The sequence below is a fragment of the Micromys minutus genome (assembly GCF_963924665.1).
Source record: "Micromys minutus genome assembly, chromosome: 2".
In the NCBI taxonomy this organism is placed as follows: Eukaryota; Metazoa; Chordata; class Mammalia; order Rodentia; family Muridae; genus Micromys; species Micromys minutus.
This window is the reverse complement of record NC_137971.1, coordinates 45,551,640-45,562,947: the sequence shown is the minus strand read 5'-3', so window position 1 is coordinate 45,562,947 and position 11,308 is coordinate 45,551,640. Positions and strand designations below refer to the sequence as shown.

The following is an 11,308-nucleotide window of genomic DNA, read 5'->3' as shown; positions in this document are numbered from 1 at the left end:
GATTGATATGCATGGGAGGTCTGACCTTTTCTGAAGAGATACAGAGAAGGAATGGATGGTGAAGGCAAAAGTGGAGAGGAGGAACTGGGAAGAAAGGAGAAAGAAGAAACTATGGTCAGGATGAAAAAAATTAAAGAAGAACAAACAAAAAAAATATCTAAGTCTCTGTTGTAGCCAATACTAAAACAATCTAGAACTTAAACACCAAAAGACCCTGTGAAGGTATTCCTTGCCTTAGTTATACATCCCTGCACACATTGCATCTATTTTGGTTTGGTCAGGAAGTCTAAGAATCCACTAAGTATCATCATCTAATCAGCTTAAGAAGAAAACACAGAAGTAACTCTGAATGTTTCTCCACCTGATATGAATATACTTCCTCCTCAGATTTGTAAGCCAAGCATCTCAGGAGAGACACCTGAACCACTATTCAGGAAGTGCCCCCTGCCTTCACTTATCTAATTTCAATTGTATTGTCAAACAGCTTTCAAATTCTTCACAGAAAGAAAAACCCTTTAAGAGATAGTGACATTGGAGATGCTAAAATAGAAAGAGGGAAAAATGACAGAGTCTAAATACCACTTGACTTTCATACTGATGTTTCTTCGGTAAATCTCAGTAAAAACCATCTACTGCATATCTCTACCCTATCTCTAGGTGATAACCTGTGATGAATCAGTAGTTTTCTGTCCATCTCTACTTAGAAAGAAAGACCCTTCTCCATTAATACAATCCCAATGTTAGAAATCCAGTATTCCAACAGGTTCAGTGAATGCCTTCCTTGCACCCACTGAGGCTCAGGTCTCCTATATGTAGGGACTCTTTATTGGAAATCATTTAGTCTATTCTACTGTTTTTTAGTTCTACATTTTTCATCACATCTATACTGTTAATCTCTTAAGATTATTATTTTGATTTGTCATTTTACAAATTTTGTATTACAAAATCATGAAAAAAGTGTAGGAGAGAAGCCAAACCATTCAGTTCTCTTGCTAGAAGATGTGATCACTTGGTTCCTTACAAACAGCAGGAAAATTTTCTAATGTGACCATTTTGTAGTTATTAGGAGTCTGCCTTTCAACAATGTGCAATTAAATAGTTCTCTGACAAGGATGATAAAGTTTCACATTTTACTCTTAAAAACTTCCCCTTGTATTTGACAGAAATCACATTACTATTTTCTCAGTTTCTTCTCCCTTAGCAACCATTTTCTTTTATTAGTGTCCTATCAATTGTGCCCTGAGCTTTAGTGTCTGCTTTTGCTGGAGTATCAGAAGCATTAATGTTTTCCGTACCTGAAGTTTACACTCTCTTAATTATGTTTTAAAACCCCAGAATAAATGAGAAGAAAAATATATTTAAGGTATGTCTATAGTCTCAGCACTAAACTAGTTTACTAGGATGTAAATTTTATAATTAGGCATTCTAATAACAATTATATTTATTTGCAATGGACTTAGCCTCTAGAGACCTCAGTTGTAGTAGTTAGGAAATGAAATGGTAATATTACATGTTTCTTATATCATTTAGACATTCTATTTTATGTGTATTTTAGTAAGTGAGCATATATACATAAGCCCTATATCTAGAGAATTATGTGGTTTCATGATTTTCTCTGAATTTGAAGAATATTTTTGGGGTTGTAAAAAACTTATTATTGGATATTTTTTGTACTTACATTTCAAATGTTACCACCTTCCCCTCCCTCATAAACCATTCTACTCTCCTTGCTTTCATAAAGATTCCCCGACTCCCAACCACCTCCTCCCACTTCATTTTCCTAGCATTTCTCTACACTGGGGAAACAAGCCTTCAGAAGACCAAGGGCTTCTTGTCCTACTGATGCCAGACAATGCCATCTTCTGAAGCATATGCAGTTGGAGTCATGTATATCTCTATGTGTACTCACTTATAGACACTGGGCTGTACAGTGTTTCTGGGTGGTATTATCAATCAGTAACAAAAGAGTATCTATAAGACCAGTGACTTTCTCGTCTTCAACCCAACCTGTCAGTTCAAAGGAACCTGAATATTTTAAGTGATGGGCTTTCTACTATTTATTGATTAGCTAAATCCATCACAACAAAGTTCATTAGTGTTGTATGTTTAATATGACAAGCAGATAAAAATAGCCACTAGGCAAAGAAAGGCTGAAATCTATGTGAATTTTAAGTTATTATTGAATAATCTATGGAAGAAACCATTAAACACTGTCTGACTTTGAAGAAAATCTACAGGTCCTGGAATTTTCAACAATTCAGTTGATTTTAAATAAAATATATTTGAGGGTGCATTTGACAGTGAAAAAACTGGTAATTCTTGTGTATACACATAACACTAATGTAAATGATAGTTAAACTAGCAAAGTGAAGAGCTGAGTAATCCACGCCTGCCCTTTCCAATGAAGTTAACTGGACACTCAGATATCAGCATATACTAAAGGTTAACGTGGTCTCTGAAAACAGATATGGGGAAAGCTATAAAAAATGGAGTAATTGATGTAGTCTGTGAGTTGGAATGAATTATTAAATGACAAAAAAAATGAAAAGTTGAAATCTTTAACTTAGCAAGTCATGAGATTTTGGGTCAGTTAATGGAATCCAGCATTGGGGGAGGGGGGTAGGATTAGCTAATTGGCACCAAATTTTCCTCCAGTGGAGTACATCATAAATCCAAGTATGATGTGGTGGTTACTTCTATACCATTAGACTTAGGAAAATACAAAATGTTTTTAAGTTATTGAAATTGTTTTATTTCTTAATGTTGACACTTTTATACTGGAGTACTCATTATCCATCTCATTCGAAAATCTACTTCTTATTTGATTTTTCATAAGTTTTCTTTATTTTTTAATAGCAATAACAAAAGAAAAAATACTAGAATTTCCATTGACCTAATTTTAAAATATCTACAACTATATTTAATTAGGTACAATGGAATACAAGCAAAGTATTAGCTCATATCAATGGAATTTAAAAGACCAACTGATGGGCTATATCACGTGGAAAATTGGAACAATTTCCAATGAGACGTTATGGGCCACTTCCCAGTTAATGGAAGTGTCCAGAGAAAACAATGTCAGACCTTCTACTATGAATGTACTTTCAGCAGTTCCAGAGGGTCAGCTCATACTGCGGTGGTTATGATCATGGTGGGGCGCTGCTGGCAGTTTAGGGTCATGAGCATGTATGGGCTCAAGCAGAGTAGACACAACCTCACACCTCACAGCAGCAGCGTTGACCAATGCCCTTCTGAAGAGAGCCACCCATCCAGCCTCAACCTCATCCTTCTGAGGACTGTTCCCTCTTCCACACCAGTGTGTCCAGGACCTGCCTGAACTAGGCCTGAGGACTCAGTTAATTGATCCGAACCAGCAGTGGTGCAGTATAAACATAGAGTTTTGTTCTGGAGAAATGGAGACCTTCCCCAAAGTTTGCCATGTCTCAATGGGCTCCAGAATATAATGAACTCTACACTCTAAAAGTGGCTATGAAAAACAGAACTTCGCTTAATGCACCCACTAGATGGAGTGAATGAAGGTGGCCCTTCTGCACCCACAGCCCCTAGTGGCCACCAAGAGCTTCCCAACCGACATGGAGATGATTAATAGCAAAGTATGGAATGAATTCTCTCATCTCTGTATAATTCTCAAACACAAGAGAAGGACATGAATGGCAATGAGCAAGACCAAGAAAAACATGGTGTTGTGAGAAAAAAAAAAGAGTGAAAGCCAGCAAGCTTACCCCTCATATGTGCAGGAATGTGCCAAAGAAAATCAGGAAATCCTAGGATTGGGGCAATACCTAGTGACACCAAGTGATGAAAATAATGACTTCAGTGAGTGTCTGTCTTCTCCTTCATCTAGTCTCCACTTTGGGGACTCTGAAACTGTAACTTCAGATGAGGATAAAGAAGTCCCAATGAGACATTCCCAGCATGTTTTGAGTATTAAAAGAAGTCAGTGCAAAGTCCCACAAGTGGCCTCGAACTGGGGCAGAGCCTGTGCCAGTTTTGTTGATGAAAGGACTTAGTTTTCCATGCAGTGCAGTAAATAGAGAAAGACCAGTGAAGTGCAGCTCCTCCTAGATGTCAGAGAAGCAGAAGTAGAGGTTGCTAGTGCAGAAGAAGAAGCAGACTCAGTGGAAGTACGCTCTTCTCCCCAGCTCCAGTTACTGCAGTGAGAATGACCTCATCAGCGATTCCTGTTCCAGCTCCTACACTGATGGAGAAAAGGACCTGTGTGTATCTGTCAGAGAGAATTCCAGCGACTCTGCTGCTACCTGGGTAAGTATTGATGAAGATGTTGTGGTGATAGAAGCTTTCTGCATTCCCAAGGTCACTGACAATGCAGAAATTAATGTTACCTCAACAGAGAGTGAAGTGGAGATTGTTACAGTTGGAGAAAGCTATTATTCTGGTTAAACCCTTGGGCAATCCAGATCTCATTGGAGCCAAGGTTCAAGATCACAGACAGATTGAGCAAAAGAGCCTCAGAACCCCAGAAGTATCTCTACCGTTATACAGCTCCTGAAGCAGAATGCAGCAGAAATTTTGGACCTTACTTTTGATGAAGATGAACCTACTCTAGGGCCAACCACTTCTGCTACAATGGACTCACAAACTCCTAATGCTTCCATTAGCAATTCAAATCCATCTAACTCTGGGCAAGCGTCTGATTCAACTTCAACTGTGGCCAGTAGTCAAGCCTTTCACAGTGTCAGAATCTGCACCTACTCTTAAAAGCAATAGTGAAACTGGTTCTTCTGTGGGTGATGACATGAGGAGCACTGCAATTAGTGCTGTCTCAGAAACGGGTTCTTCTGCAATGCCAAAGTTACCTTTATGCAGCCCAGAGAACTCCCCATGCAGAGGGACACCATAGAGTCACCATGCATTAGCACATCCACGAGTCAAATTTTTTTCACCAGCTTGGCCACCATTTTCAGCATCACTACCACCACCAACAGGCTATACCCCACCCAGCTCTCTCAGTTTCTTTTTACTTCAGAGTCCCTGGTTGCCCTATAGAAAGACTTCAAGTAAAGCCTTGTAGAGCAAATATCAGCTCGGATTCTACCTACTATGACCAGGTATTGCCACTGATCTCAGGAATCATGAAAGTAGGGGTTTCCATGGTGCATCTGCCTTTGGTCCTTGCTGCTCTGTCTCTTCTTCCTGTGCTGCAGTCTTTGCCCATCAAGCTGCTGCAGCACAAACAGAGTCATTACCAATAGATGGCTCTGTGTCAAGCATGGCTGCACAGCCCTGGCCACCCCAACAACCTTCTCTCTCATCATGTTGGCACTACCTGCCACCTCCTTATGCTTCCTTGACAAGACCACTGCACCATCAAGCTTCAACTTGCCCTCACTCTCATGGAAAGTTTCCTCCTCAGACTCAGTCTCCTCCTGAAGACGGTTATGTGATTCTGCATCCTGTTTATAATTTGCATTATTAGATATCTTCTCATGCAGTTTCTCAGACTGTGACACCACCACCATCAACAAATTTAGACAGTATAGCTGCATCATCCCCTCAGTATCTTCCACCTGCTTACAAGCCAATTTCACAGGATATTCCAGCTCCAGCACCTTCAGCCCAGAGACTGAACCCCATAAAATGATGGAAGTTCAGAGAAGAAGGATGATGTAGCATCCAACAAACTGCACATGAATGCCCCCATCCACATAAGATGTACCCCAACTATGGCCATTAGGCATCATATTCACCTGCATCAAACAACCATGCCTTTACATCTTTGCCAGGCTCCAGAGAGAACTACCTGAGACCTGGGGATTGAAGCTAGGGTAACTGCAGCTATTAACACACCCGGTGCACTGCACCCTCACTTGACCCTTTACCATGCCCCTCATCAGCCACAATTAGGAGTACTTCCTTAATAGGCCCTGATATGACAGGATATCCTCACATCCATTACATTTCTTCAGGATTGGATGTATCATCATTCAGAGGTCCTTTTAGGAACAATTTTAAGGAATTGATTTATCTTGCAGAAAGATAAGGAAATGTTAATTGTGGATCCTCTCAGAGCACAATTGAAAGATACACACACACACACACACACATATATATATATATATATATATATATATATATAGAGAGAGAGAGAGAGAGAGAGAGAGAGAGGAAATTGCATTGCAAATAAGAGAAAGAAGGGGCTGAGGATTGGAAAATGTAATGTTTGTCTATTTTTGATGAAGGTGAACATGTGAGGCACCTTTTATAAGTGATGATTTATGGCTGATCACCAATAAAAATACCCTATATGCAGAGTAGACATCGAGGCCCAGCTTCCAAGTGAAAGTTGATATTGTGTTTCTGAACTCTTGCTGTCCCTCTCATACCCATCCTTCCCAGTACTGCAGTCAATTAATGATGGCATAATTTACCTGTGCATATCTGGAAACCTTGAACTCAGAGTTCTGACTATATTACATAGTACAGCTAATGCTAGACCTATTACTTAGGTACACAACTGATCTTGATATACTTATAAAAGCTTTTGTGGTTTTTCTAGATTTGACATTTCTTCCCATATCATTTTACTATATTTTTGCATCATTTCTTGTATTGCCTTTCATTTCACATATTATGGGCTTGCGAGCATGAACTTATAGGCAAGATTAGCTGCTTTAGTAAGTAGTCTTTCATAGACTATTGGATATTTTACATAGTACCTTAAAAAAAATGAATTTATTTTACCTATTACTAACCTTTAATTTTTTTTTTGTCTTCAAAACAAGATTTATTTTTTTTAACATGAAAATACATGGAAAATACATTGGTCTCTTATCTGTTACAAATAAGACTCAAATTATTAATCATAACAATAAGTGTTTCTTGAGATATTTCCATCTACACAAAAGACTAACAGCTTATTATTTTTTTTAAAGATTTTAAACATTTTTTGCATAAAATTAAGTGCTCGACATCCTTAGCCATCAGGGAAATGCAAATCAAAACAACCCTAAGATTCCACCTCACACCAGTCAGATTGGCCAAGATCCAAAACTCAGATGACAGCAGATGCTGGCAAGGCTGCGGAGAAATAGAAACACTTCTTCACTGTTGGTGGGGTTGCAAGCTAATACAACCACTCTGGAAATCTGTCTGGCGATACCTCAGAAAATTGGATATAGTACTACCTGAAGACCCAGCTATTCCACTTCTGGGCATATACCCCAGAGACACTTTAATACACAACAAAGATATATGCACCACAATGTTCATAGCGGCTCTATTTATAATAGCCAGAAGCTGGAAGGAACCCAGATGTCCTTCAGAAGACGAATGGATACAAAAATTGTGGTACATATACACAATGGAATACTACTCAGTCACCAGAAACAATGACTAAACCAAATTCTTAAGAAAATGGCTGCATCTAGAGAAGATCATCCTGAGTGAGATAACCCAGTCACAAAAGAACAGACATAATATGCAGTCACTGATAGTGGATGCTAACCCCAGAGGCTTGCACTCCCCCAGAAACAACTCACAGACTGTATGAAGTCCAAGAAATAAAGAAAACAATAAAATATACATATATTCACAAAACAAGAAGACTTTGACTATTTCCATGTTGCGTTTTGTTTTGCATGTACTTTACGCTTATTGCAACTAGTACGTTTTCAATGCATACTGTCAAGCCCTTGAAAAAAAATCAAGTACTGACTAAAAAACATATTCACATGGTTTTATGTAAAATTTATTTTAATGTCTGAAAAAACAGTACTGACTAACCTTTAATTTAATCAATTATGTACTTTAGTTTAATGTATAAAAGTCCTCTTTATGAAGCTCAAAAAGTAGGAAGGCAAAAATGTGGATGCCTCAGTCATTCTTAGAAGGGAGATCAAAACACTCACAGGAGGAAATACAAATAAAAGCAGAGAGATTTAAAAAAGACATTCAGAGGCTGCCTCCCCTGGATATACACACCATATGCAGCCACCAAACTCAAGCACTATTGCTAATGCCAAGAAGTACTTACTGGCGGGAAACAGATAGTGATACCTCCTCAGGGTTTTTGCCAGATTCATGCAGATACAACTGAACATGCATGCAGCTAACCAGTGGACAGAATATGGGGTGTATTTATCACCAATGAAGGTTATAAAGAAAGGGCTGAAGGAGTTGAAAGAGATTCCAAACTCATGGGAAGAACAACCTTATCAACCAACCAAACCCTCAAAAACCCCCTTCTCATGGACTAAAACACCAACCAGTGAGCACACATTGAGAGTCCTATTGATCCAGTTGCATATGTAGCTGAAGATAGCAGTGTCTTGCATCAATGTGAGAAGAGGCCTTTGATCCAGGGAGAGCACGTTTTCCCAATGTAGGGAAATGACACACCAATGGGGTAAAGATGCTGATTAGGAGGGGAGTACACTTTCATGAAGACAAGTGGAGGAGGAGAGGGATGGGAGAGAAGTGGGGGGAGGGGATAACATTTCAAATGCAAATACAGAGAATATCTAATAAAAAGAGAATTCTTTATTAAATTACAACAAAATGGCTGTTGTATACTTACAATAAAGAGTTCTGAATTAAGTATTGCACTCAATACTGGGAACAGAATATAACCCATGTCACTTAGATGCAGGTAGTACTCACATGACCAGAGTGATCAATAGGAATTTTCTTCAGCACTGTGCAAGATAGAGATGCTGTTGATACATTGTATTTAGACTGCAGTTCTGACCCTATTTATCTTTCTCTCTGCCATTTGGAATTTTATTCTCTAACCCATGTTTAGGTGCTGTGAAACAGCATTGATGAACACTAAAAGTTAACTTGAGATAGCTGGAGGGAAATTGAAAAAGACATGTAGAATTTTGTTTGGTCTTATGATAATTATTAATAAGATAACTGCTTACATTAATTTTATAAAGTCATTCCATCAGAATTTCGAATTCAGTCATAGGCTTGTATCTATGCATTTGTAGAACTTCTAAAGGTCCCAGAATCCTTATAAGGTTCCAAGTTTTTATAGTTTAATTAAAGTCAGATGAGTACATTTCTCTTGTTTTATTTTTCTTCACTTGAAAACAATAAATCTGCAGATACTGTAAGGCACAGATTATATTCTCAAGCTACTTTTGCTCTGGTTATTGACACCCACTTCAGACATCACCAAGAGATGATCCCTGACTTAAAATTTTATTTTTTATAGTTAGGATGTATAACATAATATAGAATGAAATTTAACATAACAAAATTTCTCCTTTGGAGGAAGTTTAAATTTGCTTCAGGATGCATATTATCGAGATAATTTCATATTCAGGATAACAAAATTTTATTTGTATAAATATGCTTAATATGCCCAAGATTACAAACACATCCAACAGTAATACCACTGTCTGTATGTGGGCGACATCGTCCCATCGATCATATGTGAGGATGTCAATAAGCTTGCATTAAGCCACCTGCATTGTAAGTAAATTGATTAATAAATAACTTATACTTCTATTGTAAAAAAATGAGGTACTTTTCACCATCGTGCTTGAAAACAGAATACTTAATAGACAATACTTAATGAAAACAAGCCAATAATCATTGTCATTTTTTTTTCAGAAGATATGGTGGATGAAAAGTCTTTCTTCAACAAATCTGGCGCACCAGAATTTATATTCCGTGTCTTAACCAATGTTCCTGACCTCCAAGCAATCCTTTTCACCCTATTCATCCTTCTGTATTTTATGATCCTCTGTAGCAACACCACCATCATCTGGGTAGTATGCAAACACAGCTCCATGCACACACCTATGTATTTCTTCCTGGGCAGTCTGTCATTTGTGGAAATCTGCTACATCACAGATGTGGTGCCCTTGATGCTTTCCAACACTTTTGGAGCCCAGAAGCCCATATCACTGGCTAGTTGTGGGACACAAATGTTCTTTTTTTCTGTTTTTGGCTGCACTGATTGTTTTCTCTTGACAGCCATGGCTTATGACAGATATGTAGCCATCTGCCATCCACTACACTACAACCTTATCATGACCCAGAAATTGTGTGTCCAGATGGTGATAGGTTCTTTAAGCTTGGCAGTTCTTCTCTCCTTGCAGCTTGCTGTCTTTACCTTTACGTTGCCATTCTGCATACACCGCATGGAAATAAACCACTTCCTCTGTGATGTGGCTCCTATCATGCGCCTGGCCTGTGCTGACATCAGTGTGAACCAGGCAGTCCTCTATGTAGTTAGCATCCTAGTTCTGACAGTCCCATTCCTGTTAATTTGCATTTCCTATGTGTTCATTGCTTCTACCATTCTGCGCATGCATTCAGCAGAGGGTCGGCAGAGGGCGTTCTCTACCTGTTCCTCCCACCTCACTGTGGTCTTGCTACAATATGGCTGCTGTAGTCTAGTGTACCTGAGGCCCCGCTCCAGCACCTCAGAAGATGAAGACCGCCAAATTTCCCTGGTCTACATCTTTGGTACTCCATTACTCAACCCTCTAATTTACACGCTTAGGAATAAAGATATCAAAGATGCTCTGAGAAACTCTTTATTCCATGTACGAGCTTCTGACACTCGTTGATATCTTGGGTTTGGAGCTCAGTCTCTATCAGATAAGCCAGTCAACTCTAAATAACAAACAATGAAAACTTTATTTTTCTTTTGTGTTTGGCTCTTGACTTTTTTTTTCCTTTATGTTCACCATGTGTTCATCTGCACTTATTTCCCAAAGTCCTGTGAATATAATTTAAGTTCAAAATTTCTAAGTTTTCCTATAGCAATTTCTACATCAGACACAAGTAATACTTTCTTGATAATATATTGATGACTTTGCAAATACTGCCTGCTGCAGGGATGTCTTCATTATGGAAAATTAATAAAGATATATATTATTTTCAAATATATACATCCTATTATCTTAAACACCATGGTATGCAATAGCATAATTTACAGAGTTCATCAATTGCCTTTATTTTTGCTTTTCAAAGAATGCATTTTCTTTCATTTTTTTTTTTCATTTTTATTTTATCATCTATGAGGAGAACAGATTTCTTTTAACTGACATGTTATTAACCATATCACAACTGTGGTAGGATAGAAAAATTAATTATATTCATTGATTTTTCTGTGCTGTTCACTGACATATTAGATTCATTACTCCTTATAGAAGAAAAATTTTTTTCTTTTAATGCAAAGTATGGATATATGTGTTCTTCTTCAATGAATATGTGTGTTTTGTCAACCAAAGAAGCCATAACCACCCCACCCTGAAACTGAAATTTTGCATTGTTGTAAGTAGACATGTGAATTCAAGGAACTGAAATC

General features: G+C 38.1%; 1 protein-coding gene and 1 pseudogene across 2 annotated transcripts; both read left to right on the top strand.

Moving 5' to 3' along the window:
- Positions 1-3,438: 3,438 nt before the first annotated feature.
- On the top strand, positions 3,439-6,329 carry LOC308417541 (E3 ubiquitin-protein ligase Arkadia-like; annotated as a pseudogene). Its single transcript has 2 exons — positions 3,439-6,079; positions 6,146-6,329. The product of its transcript is annotated as an E3 ubiquitin-protein ligase Arkadia-like (transcript).
- A 3,276-nt stretch (positions 6,330-9,605) lies between these two features.
- OR10Q1 (olfactory receptor family 10 subfamily Q member 1) lies at positions 9,606-10,565 on the top strand (the record flags this gene model as incomplete). The annotated part of the gene is made up of 1 exon (XM_080912917.1): positions 9,606-10,565. One exon carries the CDS (start codon positions 9,606-9,608, stop codon positions 10,563-10,565), a length of 960 nt encoding a protein of 319 aa, XP_080769043.1.
- Positions 10,566-11,308: the final 743 nt, after the last annotated feature.